The sequence below is a fragment of the Malania oleifera genome, chromosome 6 (assembly GCF_029873635.1).
Source record: "Malania oleifera isolate guangnan ecotype guangnan chromosome 6, ASM2987363v1, whole genome shotgun sequence".
NCBI lineage: Eukaryota > Viridiplantae > Streptophyta > Magnoliopsida > Santalales > Ximeniaceae > Malania > Malania oleifera.
This window is the reverse complement of record NC_080422.1, coordinates 36000207-36021851: the sequence shown is the minus strand read 5'-3', so window position 1 is coordinate 36021851 and position 21645 is coordinate 36000207. Positions and strand designations below refer to the sequence as shown.

The 21645-nt window shown below is 37.5% G+C and overlaps 1 protein-coding gene across 1 annotated transcript in view; it reads left to right on the top strand.

The window, feature by feature from the left end:
• LOC131158263 (magnesium transporter MRS2-1) overlaps window positions 1-9345 on the top strand; it is a 28122-nt gene extending 18777 nt beyond the window's left edge. Inside the window, exons 3-7 of the mRNA XM_058113002.1 lie at window positions 5666-6275; window positions 7734-7862; window positions 7936-8271; window positions 8359-8406; window positions 8880-9345. Coding sequence (XP_057968985.1) covers window positions 5685-6275; window positions 7734-7862; window positions 7936-8271; window positions 8359-8406; window positions 8880-9110 — 1335 coding nt within the window. The 5' untranslated portion in view covers window positions 5666-5684 and the 3' untranslated portion in view covers window positions 9111-9345. The remainder of the gene's footprint in view (window positions 1-5665; window positions 6276-7733; window positions 7863-7935; window positions 8272-8358; window positions 8407-8879) is intronic.
• Window positions 9346-21645: the final 12300 nt, after the last annotated feature.

Genomic DNA, 21645 nt, shown 5'->3' with positions numbered 1-21645 from the left:
CAATTTGATATGCTAGCCAAGATACTTCCTAGTGATAATGGCAAGGAGTACTCCAGTACCCAATTTAGTACTTATATGACTAACTCTAGTTTGATCCATCAGTCCTCTTGTGCCCACACTCCACAACGAAATGGAGTTGCAGAGCAGAAAAACATACATATTCTTGAAGTCACTCGTACCCTATTGTATCAAATGAATGTCCCCAAAGTCTTTTGGAGTGGTGCTATGCTCACAACTTGCTCCCTCATCAATAAAATGCCATTTTTTGCCCTTGGTGGTTAAATTTCATATTCAATTATCTTTCCTAAGGCACTTTTCTTCTCCCTTCCTCCATGTATGTTTGGTTGTGTGTCCTTTGTCCATCAATTATTTCTAAGAATGGATAAGTTGGATCCTCATGCTATCAAATGTATTTTTCTGGGCTATTCCTACACTCAAAAGGGATATCGATGTTATAGTCCTACTTTACATCGATTCTTTGTTTCTACTGATGTCACTTTTTTGAGTCTACACCATACTACTTTGATTCCTTGAGTTCTATTGACCTTGATGAGTCCCTTCCTCTGCCTTGCCTTCCAGATCCAAATCTAGTATCTATGCCCAATCCTCCTATGTCTTCATCTAGTTTGAGTCCTTCTCACCGCTTGAATCATCCCAATTTGCAGCTATACACACGGAAACTCAAGGGGGAAGTGTCTCCTCTAGCTTCTACTATTGTGCCTTTAGTTCCTTCGTCGGATGATTTGATTTCTTATGATGTTGGTCTTCCAATAGCTGTTCGAAAAGGTAAACACACTTGTACCCAACATCCGATCTCTAATTTTGTTTGTTATGATTTCTTGTCACCTTCTTATTACTGTTTTGTTAGTACTTTGCCTTCTGTTGCTCTTCCAAGGTCTATTTCTAAAGCCCTATCCCATTTTAGGTGGAGAACGACAATGGCTGAAGAGATGCATGCACTACATGATAATGACACTTGGGATTTGGTACCTCTTCCTCCTGATAAGCTTGTGGTTGGTTGTCGCTGGGTGTACAATGTGAAAGTCAATTTTGATGGTTATACAACTCGTCTGAAGGCTTACTTTGTTGTTAAGGGGTACTCAGGTGTATGGCTTGGATTATTCAGACACATTCTCCCCGGTCGCTAAACTTGCCTTACTACGTTTGTTCATTTCTTTAGCCACCACTTGTCATTTGCCTCTACATCAGTTAGATGTGAAGAATGCTTTCCTACATGGTGATCTTCATGAGGAGGTATATATGCAGCAACCTTGGGTTTGTTACTCAGAGGGAGTTAGGCTCAGTATGTTGGCTCAAGAAATCTTTGTATGGAGTAAAATAATCTCCAACAGCATGGTTTGGCCATTTTAGTGCTGTAGTGCTTGAGTTTGGCCTCCATCAGTGTGCAGTAGATCACTCTATATTTTATCGTCATACTCCATTGGCTGTGATTTTTATGTGGATGACATTGTGATCACTGGCTATGATGATCGTGGCATTCAGAACCTAAAGCTTTTTTTACAGAGTAAGTTTCAGACCAAAGACTAAGGACCATTGAAGTACTTCTTGGGTATAGAAGTATTGAGATCTCATATGGGAACTTTCTTGTCACAAAGGAAGTATGTTCTTGATCTTTTAAATGAGGTAGGGTTGTTGAGATCCAAACCTGTTGATACACACATGGATCCACCAATAGTAAGTTAATGCCAGATATTGGTGATTTGTTGCCTAACCTAGGTTGGTATCGGAGACTTGTTGGAAAGTTGAATTATCTCACAGTCACTCAACTAGATATATCCTTCGCAACAAGTATTGTGAGTCAGTTTCACGATTCCATGAAAAAAAGTCATTGGGATGTAGTCATACTAGTTAAAAGTGCGCCTCCTAGGCGCAAGGCGCAGTGAGGTGAAGAGGCTTGCCCCCCAAACCAGGTGAGGCGAGGCAACCTGCAAGAGGCGACGCTAGGCGAGACAAGGCGCAGTGGGGTGACAGACGCAGTGAGTCGCGCCTTGTGAATTTTTAGTCATTTAAAGGAGAGAAATAGCCACAGCCAGACCCGTAGCCCTCGTTCGACTCGAACAAACAGAGCCCTAGCTCCTTTTGGCCCTTCGAAGCCCTTCGTGAGTTCGTCTTGCACATTCGAACCAGCAGGAGCCATCGTGATGCTTCGAACCAGCAGTGTGAGCTCGTTTGCGAGCCTTCGAACCAGCCAGAAGCCTTCATGACTTCGTCTTCGAGCTTCGAACCAGGATCGTGAGTTTGTCTTCGACATTTTAAAGAAGCATGACCCTTTGCGACTTCGTTTCGAACCAGCAGGAGCCCTCGCGAGTTCGTTTGCCTGCCTTCAAACCAGCCGTGAGTTCGTCACGTTTTCTTCAACATTTCGAGCCAGCAGTGAGCTTTTCTTTGAGCCTTCGAACCTTCGTAAGTCTTCTTCTTCTTCTGCTGCTGCTTGTGTCCTGCTGCCTGCTGCTTCTCTTCTTCTTCTTCTTCTTCTTCCTGCTGCCTGCTTGCTGCGTGCTGCTGACTGCTGCCTGTCACTTCTCTTTTCCTTCTTCTTCTTCTTCTTCTTCTTCTTCTTTATATGTAAGCTTAAAAATTAAATATTTAGTTTAATTAATGTAAGCTTATAAATTATAACTAATACATAATATTTATTCTTTTTACTGAAATTTAGCTACTGTTTTTTAATTTGTAATATTTAGTTTAATTAATGTAAGCTTGTAAATTAATACTAATACATAATATTTATTCTTTTTACTGAAATTTAACTACTGTTTTTTAATTTGTAATATTTAGTTTAATTAATGTAAGTTTATAAATTATAACTAATACATAATATTTATTCTTTTTATTGAAATTTAGCTGCTGTTTTTTAATTTGTTTCGAAGTGCATTATATAAGTCTTAAATTTTAAATGGGTTATTGCCTGGATTAGGCTATTAGCTACTAATACAAAATGAGTTATTGCCTAATTTGCATGAAATATATGATACATTGTTTTTTAAATTCTAATATTACTAGATATTCATATGTTCATATATCAATTACCCCAAATAGACATTTCACACCATTTTAATGATTGTGCGCCTCGCCTTCGTGAGGCGCGCGCCTTTGCCTTGCGCCTCGGCTCGCCTCGCGCCTTTGACTACTATGCAGTGATTCGCATTTTGAAATATCTCAAAGGTGCACTAGAGAGAGGTATTTTATATCAGGATCAGAGTCACCCTTATATTTAGGGATATACGGATGCAAATTTGGATGGGTCACCTTATGATTGAAGATCTACAACGGGGTATTGTATCTTTTTCGGTGGTAATTTGGTGTCCTAGCAAGTGCTGAGTCAGAGTGTAGAGCTATGGCACACACTACATGTGAACTTGTTTGACTGAAGAACATGTTGAAAGAACTAGGTTTTCCACATTCTCAGCCTATGGAGTTGATGTGTGATAATTGAGCTACTATTCATATTACCTCCAACCTTGTCTTCCATGAGCGGACAAAGTGCATTGAGGTTGATTGACACTTTATTCGAGAGAAACTTGTATAGAAGCTCACTATTACCACTCAAGTGAAGTCTGAGTCTGAGCTTGCTGATTTGTTCACTAAAGCCTTGGGAGGTGCTCGTGTGATATTCATTTGTAACAAGCTAGTAGCATATCATGTATATGCTCTAGCTTAAGAGGGAGTGTTAATGGTTATTTAGTCATTTAGCTTTAGTATATTTGTTAAAGCTTTGTTAGTAATAAGTGTGAATTAGTAAGGATATTATGGTCATTACTATTGTACTTGACATATATTATAAATAGAGGGAGAGACCTATCATTGAGTTTAGGTCTTCCATTTTACCCAATTACTGAACAAGACAAGTCTACCAAGTAAGGTTTAGTACTTAAACCAAATAAACATGTAACAACTTGCAGCCATGCATAAGATGTTTGATAGATTGTGTTACGGTAAGTCTACCTATAGAAATGCATAACATGTGAGTTCGATAACATTAGCTTAATGTGATAACACAAGGTATACAATAACGAGTTTTGGAAATCATCAAAATTTAAGCTGGTTGAAATATGTTAAATTAAAAAGGGCGTAAGATACTTGAGCAATTTAATTGATGTTGGAGATCAAGGGAGGACCAATGGTAAAATAAAAATAACTGGGGCCAAGAGACAACTTGACTATGCTAACTTTTTGAGGATATTGCCCTCAATCATACAGAATGCAGAGAAGGATTTGTGCAGTGTTATGATCTCACAAGCGTGTGCTAGGGAAATCTTGGTTACAATGTTTTAGAAGGCTCAATCAGGTGAGCTTCAAGGCAAGACAAGCCTAAAACGCCTTATAGGCTCAACCTAAAATGCCAAATCCCAAAAAAGCCAACGCATTACATGCTGAGGCTTACGCATTTGGTCAAAAGGCACGCCTTTTGTGCATTTTTAATTGAGGTTTATGCATTTTTGGGTGTCTAATTCTCAAGTTAGATTTAAAGTTTAACTCCATTTATATATAAAAGGAATGTCATAATTTTAGTTGATTCTAAAACTCTTGAACCTCAATGTTTCAAAATAATCTTGAGTTGTATCTTTTAGAGATCTTGAAAACAATTTGAACTTTGTATACCTATCTGTTGTCATGATTTATATAATAAATTCAAGCTAGCAATTTTTGAATGGCCAATGAGTAGTTTGCAAATTATATATTGATTTTTTTTTACATTATACTTGTGATTTTTTTTTTTTTACATTATACTTGTGAATTTATTAATATTGTTTTTAAGCATATATGACATTAGTTCCTAACCTTGTGAGGTGCCTTTTATGTGGCAAAACTGTGAGTTCCAAATTCCAATGGACCTAGACAGTACCTCACTGGATTTGGATTCTGACAGAGGTGTGGACCATTCCAACAAGGATGTAAGAGAGATCAAGTGGGGAGCCTGTCATGAACTCATACTGGGCATGTACTAGAGCGTATTAAGTCTCAATATTGGGAGGCACCTTTTGTGGGGCATTGTGAGGCTTAGTGTGCCAAAGCAGACAATTTCTCACACCAGAGCTGGGCTGAGGCATTTACATTGCCAGATCTTGGTTCATTGCAAAATTTATAGTTTCTTACCTGGCCTTATTGAATATGAGGAGGGTAATATCTGAACTTCCTTATCCCCAACCCCGTTTGACCCTCCCCAAGAAAAGGTTTTTTTTTTTTTTTTTTAAATTATAGTAAGTGTTACAAAATTTCCGCTGCTCAAGGAATACGGAAATTCTGATTAGACAATATTTTATCCATATGAAATTAGTTATTGTGCTATTTTGTGCTTAACGTTCCGTGGGTAGTTTCTGTATCTAATCATCTATTAGCATAAACTGTTGAATGATGAACATATTGGTGGGATTTTGTCACATTTTATATTTGCTTCGAATTGTTTTGATGATATCCCAGACTTCTTTGATTAGTTATATTATTTGGATAAGCTTTTGAACCAAAGGATCTTTAGTGAATTAGTAGAATCTATTTGCAAGGGTAAGGTTTATTGTGTCATGATACCTTGTACCATTTTCCATCTTGTGAGTCTTTAGAGGATCATAATTATTACACTTTTAGTGATAATGATTCTGATAATAGGATCTGGTGTGTTTACTGGTCTCTTTCTCATGTGTTGCAGCATTCAAAGTTACTCATTAATGGCAGACCTCAAAGAGCGCCTGCTTCCACCAAAACCTGCCTCAGCTATAAGCCTTAGAGATGCATCTTACCGGCCGTCTGCCTCTGGACGTCAACCTTTTCAAGCTGTGGATTTTTTAGGGCTGAAGAAACGTGGCCAGGGCCTTCGATCATGGATTCGAGTGGATGCATCTGGGAACTCCCAGGTCATAGAGGTTGACAAGTTCACTATGATGCGCCGCTGTGATCTTCCTGCCCGAGATCTGCGCCTTCTTGATCCACTTTTTGTGTACCCTTCAACAATTCTTGGTAGAGAGAAGGCTATTGTTGTAAATCTAGAGCAGATTCGATGTATTATCACAGCAGATGAAGTTTTGCTCCTGAATTCTCTTGATAACTATGTGTTGCAGTATGTGGTGGAGCTACAGCGGCGACTGAAAGCACCTGGGGTGGGCGAAGTTTGGCAGTCAGAAGGTGCTGACTTGAGCCGAAGGAGAGGAAGTAGGAATTTTGACAATGTGTTTGGAAGCACATCACCTGATTATTTGCCCTTCGAATTTAGGGCCCTTGAAGTTGCTCTGGAGACTGCTTGTACATTTCTTGATTCTCAGGTGTGTATTCTCCTTCCCCTCCTCTCTGTCAGGCCTGGTGAAGATAAGTTGTCACCATTTTTGAGTAAAGACATCTATGGCAAATAGATTTTTAGTTTCTTAGAAATAAAGCCAAATGAACAACACTAAAATTTCATTTGGTTTGGATTATTAGATTGGCAATAGATGCCACTTTTTTGTTGTTGCATGGTTTGATGTTGCCTGTTCAATGCGTTCTAAAAGCCCTCATGCGAAACATGGTCAAAATATCTTGAAAACTTAATAAAAATAAGAGAATCAATGTTATTGTGTTTGGATGACCTATGCCACATGGCAGTCTTGGTTCAGCCTGGTTGTAACAAATTGGACTGCAGGCCTAATATGGCATGGTCCAGGTTGGACCAACTAAGTTTTGGGCCTGGTCTGGGTTAAATAAAAATAAACCAGCCATTACACATATAATGATATGTAACGAAACCCTAACCCTACTTCCTCTTCCTCACCTTCTGTCTTCCCTCATTCTCTTCTGCCATTTTTGGGTTGTGTGTATTAGCAGCCATGGCTGGTTTTCTCTCTCTCTGTCAGCATGGTCACTTGTCTCTCTTATCTCTCTCCCAGTCTCACTCCCTCCCCATGGTCCCTGGCATTGTCAATGGACACACTCTCCATGAAGTGTGAAGGTTGATGTTAATGGATAGTAGGCATGGGTCTGTCAATGGAGGCCTTGCTCAAGGGCCCTATCCTTCATACTTTGGTGACTGACGTACTGATTTGTGAAGATGAAATCCCATATTCCTGTGTTGAATTTTGTGTCTATACTTATTTGAGAACTTCACATTTATCAATGAGAATCAAAGGAGTGATCAATTTTCTTGCTCCTCCTGGTCTGCTTCCAAGTTTGCAGCATTTTTTTTATACAGTAGCATGTTAGGAAAAAAAAAAAAAAAAAAAAAAATTCATGCTCTAACTAATTTTGAGCAGGTCAGCCCGGATTGGTCTGGACATGTTGAGTTATATTAATGGAGCTTCATGAGAGGGGGAGGGGGTCAATCCTTTCACAGCATGTTTCGGACTGTATTAGTGTGCATTAATGATGCTTTATGTATTCATGTTTCCCAGTTTTCTCTTTGTATTTAATCAGGAGGAATTTTATTTGTGTACCACTATGCCTATGTCATATTCACATGTTTCCAGCTGCATGTATTTAACTCATAATGACGGCATGCGCCAAGCATTGGTTCAGTTAAAAATTGACCAATTCATTGATTTTCATGCACTTAACAAAAGGGTTGAGAAATGGTTATAATGACTTTACTGTGACAGTTAATTGTTATATGTGATTATGAAGAATGCTGTTGAACTTCTTTTTTTCTCTATTAATGTAAAAAAATTCCATGCTTATAAAAAACCACTAGATTCTCTGGTAATATTTTGATTGCATTGGCAACTAATTCAACTAACCTGAAATACCATCTGAAGGCTGCAGAATTAGAAATTGAAGCATATCCCCTGTTAGATGAACTTACATCAAAGATCAGTACGTTAAACTTGGAACGTGCACGTCGACTGAAAAGCAGACTTGTTGCATTGACGCGGAGAGTTCAGAAGGTATTTAATTTTCACATTTCAGTTTGCATTTAGGCAAATAAATTCAACCCATTCTGTGGCTTTATCCATATAGGTTAGGGATGAGATAGAGCAGCTCATGGATGATGATGGAGACATGGCTGAAATGTACCTTACTGAGAAGAAGAGGCGGATGGAATCTTCATTCTATGGTGATCAATCTTTGGTGGGATACAGATCAAATGAAGGTGCATTCTCTGTTTCTGCTCCAGTTTCTCCTGTTGCTTCACCCCCTGATAGCCGGAAACTTGAGAAAAGCTTCAGCATCACAAGGAGCCGGCATGAGAGCATGAGGAGTTCTGAAAGTGCTACAGAGAGTATTGAAGAACTTGAGATGTTGTTGGAAGCATATTTTGTCGTCATTGATAGCACCCTTAACAAGCTGACATCGGTATCTACAGCACTTGAGTAACCTTTTCCTCTCTTTTTCCTTGGTCAGTGGGAACAAATTATCAATGCAATTTTTCTGTCATTTCAGCTCAAGGAGTACATCGATGACACAGAGGATTTCATTAACATTCAGCTGGTACGTGTTTTATTTTATGAACTCCTATAGCACTTTTCAAACTCGGCAGTTTTAACACAGATCATATCTCTAGTTGCATATGTGCATATGAGTTAAGAGTGTGTTCCATTGAGTTGGTCACTGATTAGCAAATCACTGATATCACACAGTAAAGGAAAAGAAGGCTTTCGATTTTGTTAATTACATCAATTACTGTAAAGTCCATTTCAGAAGACTGAAAGGTCATTTCTGCACTAGCCAATGTACCAAAATTGTGGACCACAAAACTCTGTATTGATTGGGTCCCCAAGGGTACATGTTATAGGACTTTAATTTTTAAAATGGGCAGAAAGTTCATAGTATGGTTGCACTATGATCCTGGCTTCAGTACCTTTTAGTTTCTATTTTATTATTATTATTTTCATAAGTTAAGATGTCTGAAAACTGAAAACTGAATGCAGTTTTTTGTTTTTTGTTTTTTGTTTTCGGGACAGGATAATGTCCGAAACCAGCTGATTCAATTTGAGCTGCTGTTGACAACAGCAACATTTGTGGTTGCAATCTTTGGGGTGGTGGCAGGGATCTTCGGCATGAATTTTGAAATATCATTGTTTGATGACCCTGATGCATTTAAGTGGGTCCTTATAATCACTGGGGTTTGTGGGATCACCATATTTTGTTCTTTCGTTTGGTTTTTTAGGTATAGGAGACTCATGCCCTTGTAGATGCACAAGTAAAAATTGTATTCACGAGGGAGGGGTTAAAAAATTATATATATGATGTTTGTATTATCATTTACGTTTTGTACCTTTTGGCGACAACCAAAAGAAAGGGGAGAAAAGGAATCAGAAGAGAGATGGGATTGAAAGAGAGAAAAAAAAAAAAAAAAGAGGAAAACGAAAAGGTTTGTTCTCTTTTAGGTCAATTCTTCCTCATGAATGCATAATTTACTTAATTTTTTATAGTTGCGGATCCAAAAAATCTCAGGCAAGTTGTCTTTGATATTTGCCCCACCAGACAGTAATATTTCGAAGTACCTTTTATTTAGGAATTTTTTAAAATTCCTAAAATATCACAAAGCTTTCAAATAGTTTAATTGGATCATCACACTCTCACTTTGGGAGGGTGGAACTCCAAATTATATGATTACTATGTTGAGTCCTAAAAAATTTTATAGAACTTCATCCTAACCATGTATATTATATGAAGGAAAAATATCAAATCTAAGTGGGGCATTACACTCTTGGCCCTCTAATGTCACATACTTGGCTCGGCCCAAAGCCCCATTTATCATCTACAGTTATATTGATTCTCTCTCTCTCTCTCTCTCTCTCTCTCTCTCTCTCTCTCTCTCACACACACACACACACACACACACCATTTGGTATTAATATGACTTCATTATGATTGTATTAGACAGAAAAAAACTACAGCTTAAAATATTTGGCAGTGAAATAAATTATTGTCTCATTAAATTGTGCTGATCTCAATTAAGTTCTAATTAATACTTCTCCACCAACATAACCTCTTATTGTTATTAGAAAACCTTTCATTTATGACGGATGAATACCGTGGTTCCAACCTTGAGATTTGGGAAAAATATCCCAAGAATCTAAAACTGACTAAACCAACTTATTCAAAACCAATAAACCAATGGTCAACAACCAAACAAATAATTAAGAACTAAACAACTATAAGTGGAAAACAAACAAAACTCCGAAAGATCTCAAGGAATAAACCAACCACTACAACCTTCACAAACACCAACATAAAGCATCTCAACCACAAGGAAGGAAATCCCAAAAAATCCAATCGAATCATTCACCTGACTTGTTGTGGAAGCTCATCATTTCAACTATATGATATAGATATTCTAGATTCACCCTACTTGGTAAAGAAATCTGCATTTTGATTCGCCTTCCTATAAATATGTTTCACTTTGTAATGTATGTCTCTCAATGTTAATACAAGCTCTTTTCACAATTCCCATAAGTTTCAAGCCGAACACTTCCCAGGAGAATGAGATGCTTACCTTCTCTCTGGATGTCCCTTTTATAGTTGGGGATGACACATCTCTATTAAATTTGACATTTATTCGCTATTTATTTTGATTATGGAGGTTTCATCTTGATTTTATGGGTTATAATTGGTGGTTAATTACTAAACCTTGATTTTTGACCTTTATTAAATTGTCTCTTTAATCTTATCTTCATGTCATATTATTTGTCCCCCACTTTTACTCAAGTCAAAGAAATTAAATTCGAAGACTCGAGAGTCTTCTTTGTGCTGATGACTTTGTTTAAATTGAAGTGATCCTGTGTTTATTTGAGAAAATCAAGGGTCATAAATTTTCACTTGAACTGCGTGACTTATTTCCAGCTAACCTTGAGGGCCCTAGCTCAATCCGAGTTATGGAGTTTGGTTCAATTCATGCTAATTGAAGGGTTTGCGACTTAATCTGAGTTGATTGGAGGGCTTTTGGCTCAGTTCGAGTTGTTTGAGAATTGATAGGCTTGACCGAGCCGATGTGCCAAGTCTCCAAGCTGTTTAGTGAAATTCCAACTCATTTTGAGCCACATAAAGGTTAAATTGACTCATCTGAGTTGTTCAATTAGATTGTAGCTTAATATGAGCTGTATGAGGGTTAAATGATTGAGCTGTTTCCTAATCTTCGAATCGTTCAAAGAGATTCCAACTTAATTAGAGCTACTTGAGATGAAGATTGGCTAATCCAAGATCCAAGCCATGAGGGAGAGATTCAGCTCATTTGAGCCGCGTGAGATGAAGATTGGCTCATCCATGTTTTGAGTCATGCTGGGGGGGATTCAGCTCATCTGAGTTGTTTCTTGACTTTCTGAGATGATAGGCGAGGTTCTGTCTTAATTTGAGCCACATGAGGGAGATGGCTTAATTTGAGCTGTGTGCTGACCTTACGAGACGCCGACGAAGTTTTAGCTGAATTTGAGTGGTGCAAGGGAGATTGGCTTATTTGAGCCGATTCGATGAGTCGCGTAATTCCCAATTGCCAAAAGAAATATTGGATCCACCCAGCCGTGTCCTCAAACTTCGAGTCGCCTCCTTTCTTCTGAGACATTTTTTTTTTGCCTTATGGCTCCATTTAAGCTGTTTCAAGCCTTTCCTATCTTTCTTTCTCTTTTTAAGGAATAGCTGCTCATTGAGCGTGTATGTTTACTAACTTCATAACAAATTTTGTAAGGTGTTCTACCTTTTACCGAAACTGCTTTCTACTAAGTAGGTATTCATATATATATTTTTTCTCGTGAGCAATGCTCACCAAATGAAAAATTATTGATGAGCCATGCTCATTCTCGGGTGGCTTTAGGTGTTGTGCTCATCAAGTGGGCATGTCTTCGAGTCTCGTGAGCGATGCTCATTAGATGGACCATTTTTGGTGAGCTGTGCTCACTCTTGGGTTGTCTCATTAGTTGTGCTCATCAAGTAGACATTTCTTTAAGCCTTATAAGCGATGCTCATCAGTGGGACCATTCTTGGTTAGTCATGTTACTTTTGGGTTGCCTCATGAGCTGTGCTCATCAAAGGGGCATTTCTTCATGCCTTATGAGTCGTACTAATTAGTTGGGCCATTCTTGGTTAGTCGTGCTCACTCTTGGGTTGCCTTATGAGTTGTGCTCATCAAGGGGGCATTTCTTTGGGCCTTATAAGTGGTGCACATTAGTTGGACCATTCTTGGTGAGCCGTACTCACTCCTAGGTTGCCTTATAAGCCGTATTAATCAAGTGGGCATATCTTTGGGCCTCATGAGCAATGCTCATCAAATGGGCCATACTTGGTGAGGCATGCTCACTCCTAGGTTGCCTCATGAGCTATGCTCATCAAGTGGGCATATCTTCGAGCCTCATGAGTTGTGCTCATAAGATGGGTCATTCCTGGTGAGTTGTGCTTACTCTTTGATTATTTCATGAATTGTCCTAATCAAGTAGGCATTGCTTCGGGCCTTATGATCAATGATCATTAGATGAGCCATTCCTAGTGAGTCCTTCTTACCTCTGGGTTGTCTCATGAGCTATGCTCATCAGATCGCTTACCACAACATCGCAATTTGTGCGATTTTCTCCATAAATAGTTTCCTTCCCCTTCCCACTCTTCACATTTCGAAGGAAAGATCTTCTCTGAAGGTATGCTTTCTTTTCCTCTTCCTTTTTTTTTCTTCTTCTTTCCTTTGTAATATGTTTGAATGTTTGAATCTTCATTTGAATGTTCTTGGATGTTCTTAGTTATTCTTGGTTGTTCTTCACATTTTTTCTTGAATGTTCTTCACTTATTCTTCAAATATTTTCAAAAAATTATTCTTTTTAATCTTCTCGATGGATAGGGATATTTGTTTTTCTCTCTATAGCAGACTAGGGGTGAGCAAACGGTCGGTTCGGCCAAATTCGGGTAATTAACCGAATTAATCGAAAAATTTGGTTAAATAAAATCATTAACCGAACCGATCGAATTGGAGGAGGAAACCGAATCGAACCTGACCGAATTACCCGAACGGGTAATTCGGTTAACCGATTTTAACCGACTTTAACCGAAATTATTTAAAATTGATTATTATACAAAAAATTTAAAAAACCAAATCCAGGTTAATTAAATACCTTATTTATTAATTTTATTAATAAAAATGATATTTTACCATAGAACAAAGAACCCAAAACAAGAAAAACGATGACAAAATATAATAATAATAATAATGACGAGTATAAGCAAACTTAATTAAACTCCTTAATGCACTTACATAAGCAAAATAGGGTTGTTCACAAGAAGCATAACCATTAACCAGTGTTCATAAAATTGTCAAACCAAATGACGAGTATAAGCACAAGTTTAGTTTCTACTAAAGGCAAATTAAGCAAGACAATCCTAGAATTCAATAGAAAAAAAAAAAAAAAAAAAAGTTGGGTGGAGTGAATTGGGGGTAGGGTTACCCACCATCAGCTGAATTAAGAAACTCTTAATTTTGAAGAAAAAAAAAAAATCTATAATGACACCATTAGAGGCTCACAACTAGTCAACTAGGTGTCTTATCCTTGCTTAGATAAAATCTAATCAATGTAAAAATAGAAGTATAGAACCCTGTTTACATAAAATCTAATAAATGTAAAAATAAAATCATCTGCATACCAAAACAATCTAGAAAACCTTCCTAAAAAAATATAATCATAGACCAAACATGAAATTTAAAGGTATGCAGTGTCTACTTGGATTTGAGTTCAAGAGTACAAAGTTCATAATATTATATTACAGACCAATGTAAACATTTTGTGCAAAATAAAAATAAAAAATAAACATAAAATATAAATTGTTTCTAAAAAATTAAAATAAAAAATTAGGACTTCAATGCTTCATACATTTGTTGACAAGTGACAACTACAATTTTATGGCTTCTTGTATTAGAAACTCCCACTTTTTAGCTTCTTACATTGCAAAATACAAAGTACAATTTCTCTGCTTTTTTCGCCTGTAAGTCTGCAACAAACCAAAATAATGATAATTGATAGCATGTAATTTATATGACAAAACACTAAAGCATAATCTCAATATGAAAGTATGAAACCAACCCTTTGTCTTTCTTTGTTTGTCTTATTCACCAATTGTGGACTCCAATGCAACCTTTGACAACTCTAAAAAATTGTATAGAAGCACTCGTAAGTTGTAATAATTAATCATTCAATGACCAAATGAAAATTTTTGACAAGATATAAATATAATATTACCTTTTTCTAGATTTTCAAGGTCATCTATTTTTTCTTCAACCTTAATTGGAGTATGTGAACCCCGCATCCAATCTTGTGTACAGATAAGAGCTTGAACAATTTTAGGAGTCAAAGAACTCCTAAAGGCATCGAGAACATGCCCCCCTGTGCTAAAAGCAGACTCTGAAGCAATTGTAGAGATGGGTACTGCTAAAACATCACGAACCATATGTGAAAGGACGGGAAACCTTTGACTATTTAACCTCCACCACTCCAAAATATCAAAGCCCTCCACGTCCTTTTCATAATCCTCCCCCAAATACTTATCCAACTTTGATTTATTATCTCCACCTCCAATTTGAGTCTTGCACTTTTGATACAAAACTTTGAACTTTCGTTCTGCTGCTTCACCTTGACCAATGGAGCAAGTCGAGCTTGAAGTTTCACTTCTATTTGATTCTTCATTTTTAGATTGTGACAACTTTTTATAATCAGCAAACAATTCAAATGTTGTATCCTGAACTTTTTTCCCCGCCAATAAACCTTTGTCACCTTCATACATAGTAGAAAGAGCATATTGCACAAATCCCAACTTACGTCTAGGGTCAAGAACAGATGCAACAAAAATCAACATATTCATTTTGTCAATGTTTCCCCAGTACTTGTTGTATTTATCCTTCATTTTCATGCTCATTAAACTCAACTCCAGGTCATCACTATTTTCCCACTCTTTTAGAAGACAATTAATCCCACTAATTTCATAAAAAAATGTATTACTTATAACATACAAAGAACCTGAAACTCGTATAATGAGTTCATAGAAGTGTTCCAAAAACATCACAAATTTTCTAACTTGTTCCCAATCAAAACTACTTGGTATGCCATCCCTAGTCTCAAGCTCAATTCTAAATGAAGGATCTTCATCCCTAAACCTTTCAAAAGTCATTTCATATCTTTGAGCTGTGTCTAGCATCAAATAAGTAGAATTCCATGGAGTGCTAACATCTAGGCATAACATCTTTTTGCATTCTACTTTTTCTACTTCTGCGCAACGCTTGAAATTTTTCAACCTAGCAGGTGAATGCCTAACATATTTGACTGCGTCTCTAACATGAGCAACTGAATCCCCCATTTCTTTCAAACCATCTTGCACAACTAGGTTAATTATATGTGCAATGCACCTCATGTGCAAGAATTTGCCTCCACAAATGTCTTTTCTCCAATTTGAAACTTTTCTTTTTATATAGGCAATTGCAACGTCATTTGAACTTGCATTATCTATAGTCATTGTAAACACATTATCAACTCCCAGTCAAGCAAACACCTCTCAATGGCCATACCTATCTCTTCACCTTTATGACTATAAATTGGACAAAAGTTAAGGATCTTTTTGTTCAATTTCCAATCATTATCTATAAAGTGTGCAGTCAAACACATATAATTGACTTTTTGCAAAGAAGTCTATGTATTAGTTGTGAAACTAACCCTTTGAGAGGAGGTTTTCAAAAACTTTTTCAACTTTAACCTCTCTTCCATGTAAAGGTCATAACAATCCCTAGAAATTGTCCATCTTGATGGAATTCGAAAACGAGGGCATGCAAATTTCATAAGATGTTTGAATCCCATATTCTCTACAAATTTAAAAGGCAATTCATCAACAGTAAGCATGTAAGATAATGCCTTTCGAATTGCCTCTTGGTCAAATTTTCAATTTGTAAGAGTTGCCTCTGAGCCTTTTGCATTTTTTAAGGCTGGTTGATAATTTAATTGTGTCTGTTTTGTTTCTTCAACATGTGGATTTTGTGCACATCTAACCATATGATATCTAAGTGTGCCCGTACCATTCTTTTTAGGATCAGCACAGTAATCAATATGACAATAATGACACTTACCCTTAATTTCACTAGACTTCGTCACAAATTTAATAAAGTGATCCCACACTTCAGATCTTGGTCTCATTCTCTTCCTAACTTTTTGATTAGATTGAGTAGGAGGATTAGTAGCACTATCACTTGTCATACTGGGATTTGAAGGCTGATGTTGGGAATTAGCTTGCGTCATTATTGCATCCTCCAAGTTTGGCACCTCCACCTCTATAGGCAAGTCATTGCTCATTTTCCCTTTAATATCTAAAAAAAATAAAAAAGAAGGGTAAAGTCCATCATAGAAGAGTACCAATCCAAATTTTTAAAAAAAATACTCTGATCACAACATAAAGCATTCTTATTTCTTACCTTAAAAACTTTTACATGCTTACTATGTCATCAACAGTAGATTGACCTAAAGAAGCACGCATGGCTTTGTTTATTGAAGGAAAAAACTAAAATAAAACAATATGCTTACCTATTGCATTCATATTCATAACTTAGCAAGTGGCAATCATATGCAGAAAGCTAAAAAAATGTGGTTCTAGGTTTCAATTATTAAAAATGCATGCAATGAGCACGCGTTGATCATCTCACTCAAATTTAAATGATGCATTTGTTGTGAATAGCATTTTAATGAATAAATTTGCATCACTTATTTCTAGCTAAAAGGAAATAGAATTACAATACAACATTTTTCCACAAAATAAAGTGGACGTAGACACTTGATAATGTTTCAATGGAATATGTTCTCATTGAACTTTCAAGATTTAAAATTGTCAAGCACTAAATAATGCATTCCAATAAAACTAACCAAGAACTAGGATAAATTTTCTCCAGATTTCACCTAATTTTCATGGCTCTAAGGTGGTGTTTGGGAGCATCCATAATATTTTGAAGCTGAATTCGTTAATACACACAAAACCAAATTTGTTGAATAATCTGAAGGTTGTAACTATTTACACTGAAACTGAAATACTCATCCTAAATGCAAAATCAACTTCAAAGACAAATCATATTTTTCATTCTCAACCTTCTAATAATTTCTACCAGAAATTAAAAATGAAGTAGCAAAAATGTCGATAAATGCAAACCCAAAAAACGCACATAAATATAATAACAAAAGTGGAAGAAGAAGAAGAAGAAGAAGAAGAAGAAGAAGAAGAAGAAGAAGAAGAGGAGGAGGAGGAGGAGGAGGAGGAGGAGGAGGAGGAGGAGAGGAAGAGTTACTGGGGTCCGGGTTTGCACGACGAGCTGGTGGCTGAGAGTCTGAGACGCTGAGGACCGAGACAAGAGGCTGGACTCTGGAGTTTGGAGAGCCGAGCTGCCAAAGACTCGAAGAGGCTAGAGGGGATTTGCCAACTCCGAGAGGTGGTCCACTAGTCCGATGGAGAGGCAGGAGAGCTGCGGCCTGTGGGCGTGCGCCGTGCGGGGCAGATCGGCACTCGGTAGAGGTGCAGAGCGCAGAGAAACTGAGAAACTGAGAAACCCTAACTCTAATCCCTAATTCGGCAATCCCCAGATTCCCCACTATGAGTCTGTGAGTGTGAAGTGTGAAGTTGTGAACGAAGCCTTTTTTCCCCCCAGCCCCAAGCCCTAAGCGGGCAGCGGCCAAGCCCGAGGCCCCGAGTCGCCCGACTGCTGTTGCAGCTGTTTAGTGTTCACACAGTCACACTTCACTCAGTTCGCTGCCTTGCCCGACCACGGACCACCCTATTATAAATTATATTAAAAATGTAAACTATTAGTAATTCGGTTAATTGGTTAACCGATATTTTTTTAACCGTTAACCAAACCGAATTTGATTAACCGAAAGTTTGTATAATTTTAACCAAACCGACTAAACCGGATTTTTTACTCGAACCGAACCGGCCAATTTCGGCCGGTTAATCCGGTTAATTCGGTTTTCACCGAATTATGCTCGCCCCTATAGCAGCCTATTGTTTTTTGTAATGGAAACCTCTGAGGCTCAATCTTCAATAACAATTAGTGTGAGGAATGCTAGATCTTCTTTGATTCCATATGATCTTGTTGTCTACATACCCTATATTTTGTTCCAAGCACCATTCACCTCTGGCTACCCTCTAGTTCTAAATTGACTCTTCAACAAGGAGATTTGCTTTTATGTCGATTACTTTGCGATTGGACTCAGGTTGCCCTTGTACCCTTTCATATATGATATTCTTCGATTTTATATCTTCAAGCTAACTGGCTCCCAATTCTTTCCATACCCTAATGTGTTTTGCTGCTTTACTTATCTGTAGGGGTTACCAACCAACATTCAAGTTTTTTCAATCATGTTATAAAATGAGGAAACATTCTTTTGAGAAGGAGGTTTTTTATTTCAATTTCCTTCATGACTGCAAATTATTTTTTGCTGGCACTTCTTCTATTCGTTAGTAGAAGTCCAAGTTTTTTTTTTTTTGGCTTCTGGGAGCTGAATTTTATGGGCCTCAGATATGGTCAACACCTCTTGATGGTGATATTCCCCCTCATATATGGTAAACACCTCTTGATGGTGATATTCCCCCTCATTCTTTCTTATGCTTTGATTTTCTTATACTTTGCTCTTCCATTTTAACGTTCTATCCGCCAACCTACACAGCTCGCCAACCTTCTTGCTCCCCAATTTGTACCAGTGGAACAGGCTATCATCAGGGATGATCCACCATGGGGCTCGCCAAGAAATTACTCCTTGTATTGAACTAATGATGGAACAAATTCTTGTGTATTGCAGACTAAGTCTAGTTCCCTCTAGTCTTTGCATATTAATTTGACAAATTGGGGTATTACACATTAACATATTTAAGACACTTTTTTTAAAGGTATGAATTGGGTTGAATTTGAGTAGATGACTACAAAGAAGAAAAGGAAGAGTGGCTCTAAAAATAAGCCTTCCCAGGGAGAATCATCCTAGGTGCATGATACTTCCAAGGTTCAGGAGGCTCCCCTACCCCCACCCTTTGCTGCTATGTTCGAAGGGTTGTGTAGCGGCCTGACCCGCCATGTGGGCCCGGAGTGATAGTACAATACATAATTACTCTCTCAAACCAACTGTAGCATATATATCTATATATATATATATATGCAACCCGCCCTACCTAGGGAATCCCGGGTGTAACTGCTATTATTGAAATTAAACCATACAACGAAATATTTCTAAAACATCCAAACACTTTACCAAAGTTCTATCTGTTCCCAAATACATACATACCACTATCTGTCTACATAATACAATCCCAAAATAACAAAATAAGTCATTTGGTATCTCACCAGTTCTAATAACCACTCCCAGAAGTCTAATCCTAGCCCTGAGGTAAGCTAGGTACGGTTTCCTGGAGGACCTGAACAATAATTTGTATGATGGGGTAAGAAACTTCTCAGTAAGACGGATTATATTACTATTAGTGTGTGGCAAACATGAGTTCTCTTGTGAATATAAAACTTCCATTATTTAATTGAATATGAAATGACATTTAAACTATACTACACTGTATATTTGAAAATACATAATTTTTGAATAATAAACTATCGGCTCAATATAACCCTTTTATAGTAAATTTTCCCATATATGCATAAAAGATACAACCTGGATTGTTGTATTAGTGTCGTCATGCTATTATAAACTCATACGACATGCTTCCCCCTATGACGAATTGTGCGGCCCAAAGGCAGGACTCAACATATTGCCGGTCGACCATAACTAAGTTAGTAAAGGTAGTAAGTACGATTGTGCCTACCTATGGTCATCCGGAACTGCCTCGGATCCCCCCCCTCCCCCGGCGATAAAAACCTCAAAGTAGTACTGTGGCCTAGGTCACCAAATCATCTATCCATCATCACACTATCATCCTAGTGTGATTGCACTCCCTGCCAACATATAGTTATGGTACTATGCTCATAACATCACATTTCATATCCACAGGGCTCTAGAATCATATATGACAATTTACATAATAATAACTACTTTATTCTCATTTCATATAAAACCCATCATTTATTAACTCTCGGCCCCCGACCATCATAGTAAATCTCAACCCCCGTCTGTTATATTAAATCTTGGCCCCCGACCGTCATATCAAATCTCAGCCCTCGACCATCATATCATACTATGTATTATCATTAAAAACATTCTACTTATATATACCATTTAAAAACTGTTCCCATGCCACACAATTTTTATCTGATAGATCATAAATAAAATAAACTGATGGGGAAGAACATAAGTTTCTGAAAATAGGGTTTGAGCATCTCTAAAAATTTATTTAACTTAAACTATTTATTTTATAGAAAATAGGAGATTTCAAACCAATCACGAAAATTTTCCCCAAAACATATGATAGTCAAAACCATCCTTTTCATATACCCGATTTGTTCAGAAAATCACACATTGCAATTTAGTCGGTCCATAATCCAAAATTAACTGACATAATATAATCCCCTTACTTGACTTATTGAAAACCCTAAATCCACGCCCTGTGACATTCGAAGATCTAAACCCTGAAATTACATTTTTCCCAAATTAATCAACTCAACCCACAGAATATTTCTCATTTAGCATTCCCTGGGCCTCATATACTCCAAATCAACAATAAAACCCTAAAATACCCTACTTACCCTAGTTTTGGAGTGGTGCCTAGGAAAGCCTAGCTCAAAAATCCGCTCCTCTAGATTTGTAAATAATTGCCCCTAGATCCTCGTGGTAACTTCTGATCGTCGAATCAGGTGACGAACGACGAGAGATCGTAGAGGAAAGGCGTGGGAGTTCGTGGATTAGAGAGAGAGAGAGAGAGAGAGAGAGAGAGAGAGAGAGAGAAATAAGCTTCTTAGTTAAGAAGCAACTAAAAAAAATCTATTTATAACCCTTTGACCTGACACAATTCGTCGACGAAATTGAGCCTTCATCGATGAACCATAGAAGGACGTTCGTCAATGAAAGAAGGGGTTTGTCGATGAACTGTATGCTTGAATTTCCTCTCAGTATCTCTTCATCGATGATGCCTGAATTTCGTCGATGAATTGCAGAAGGACATTCGTTGACGAAAGCAGCGGATTCGTTGATGAGCCCTGCTGTTTGCCCTTTTAAATTTTTCCTTTCTTTTTTTTTGTTTATTTATTTCCTTATTTTTGGGGTTTGGGTTTCTACAATCTCACCCCCTTATAAAAATTTCATCCTCGAAATTTTCTAATTGGTTTCCATTACATCACTTGAATTATCGCTGATCTGCTGATCCGACTCTAGGAAGAGCCGGCGGCCACCCACATAGTAGCCCTGTCCTAAATTTATTAACTACCATCACTTATGGCGGAGGAATACCATGGTTACACATACTGTCTCGGGAGATTACAATATCTACACAAAACTTTCCTGAAGACCAACCATGAACAAACAGTAAAGCTAAACAGACCTACTCTAAAAAATCTAGATACAAAACTAACACTTACCTGTTTAGTTCTAAGCCTCTCCAAATAGCTGTGGATACTTCTGACGTATTTCGGTCTCTGATTCCCATGATGCTTCCTATACTGCATGATTATGCCAAAGTACTTTTATAAGAGGAATCCTTTTGGCACGTAGTTCCTGTTCCTTATAGTCTAGAATATGAACTGGTATATCTTCATATGCCAGAGTGTCCCCGAGCTCCAAAGACTCCTAACTGATCACATGCAAA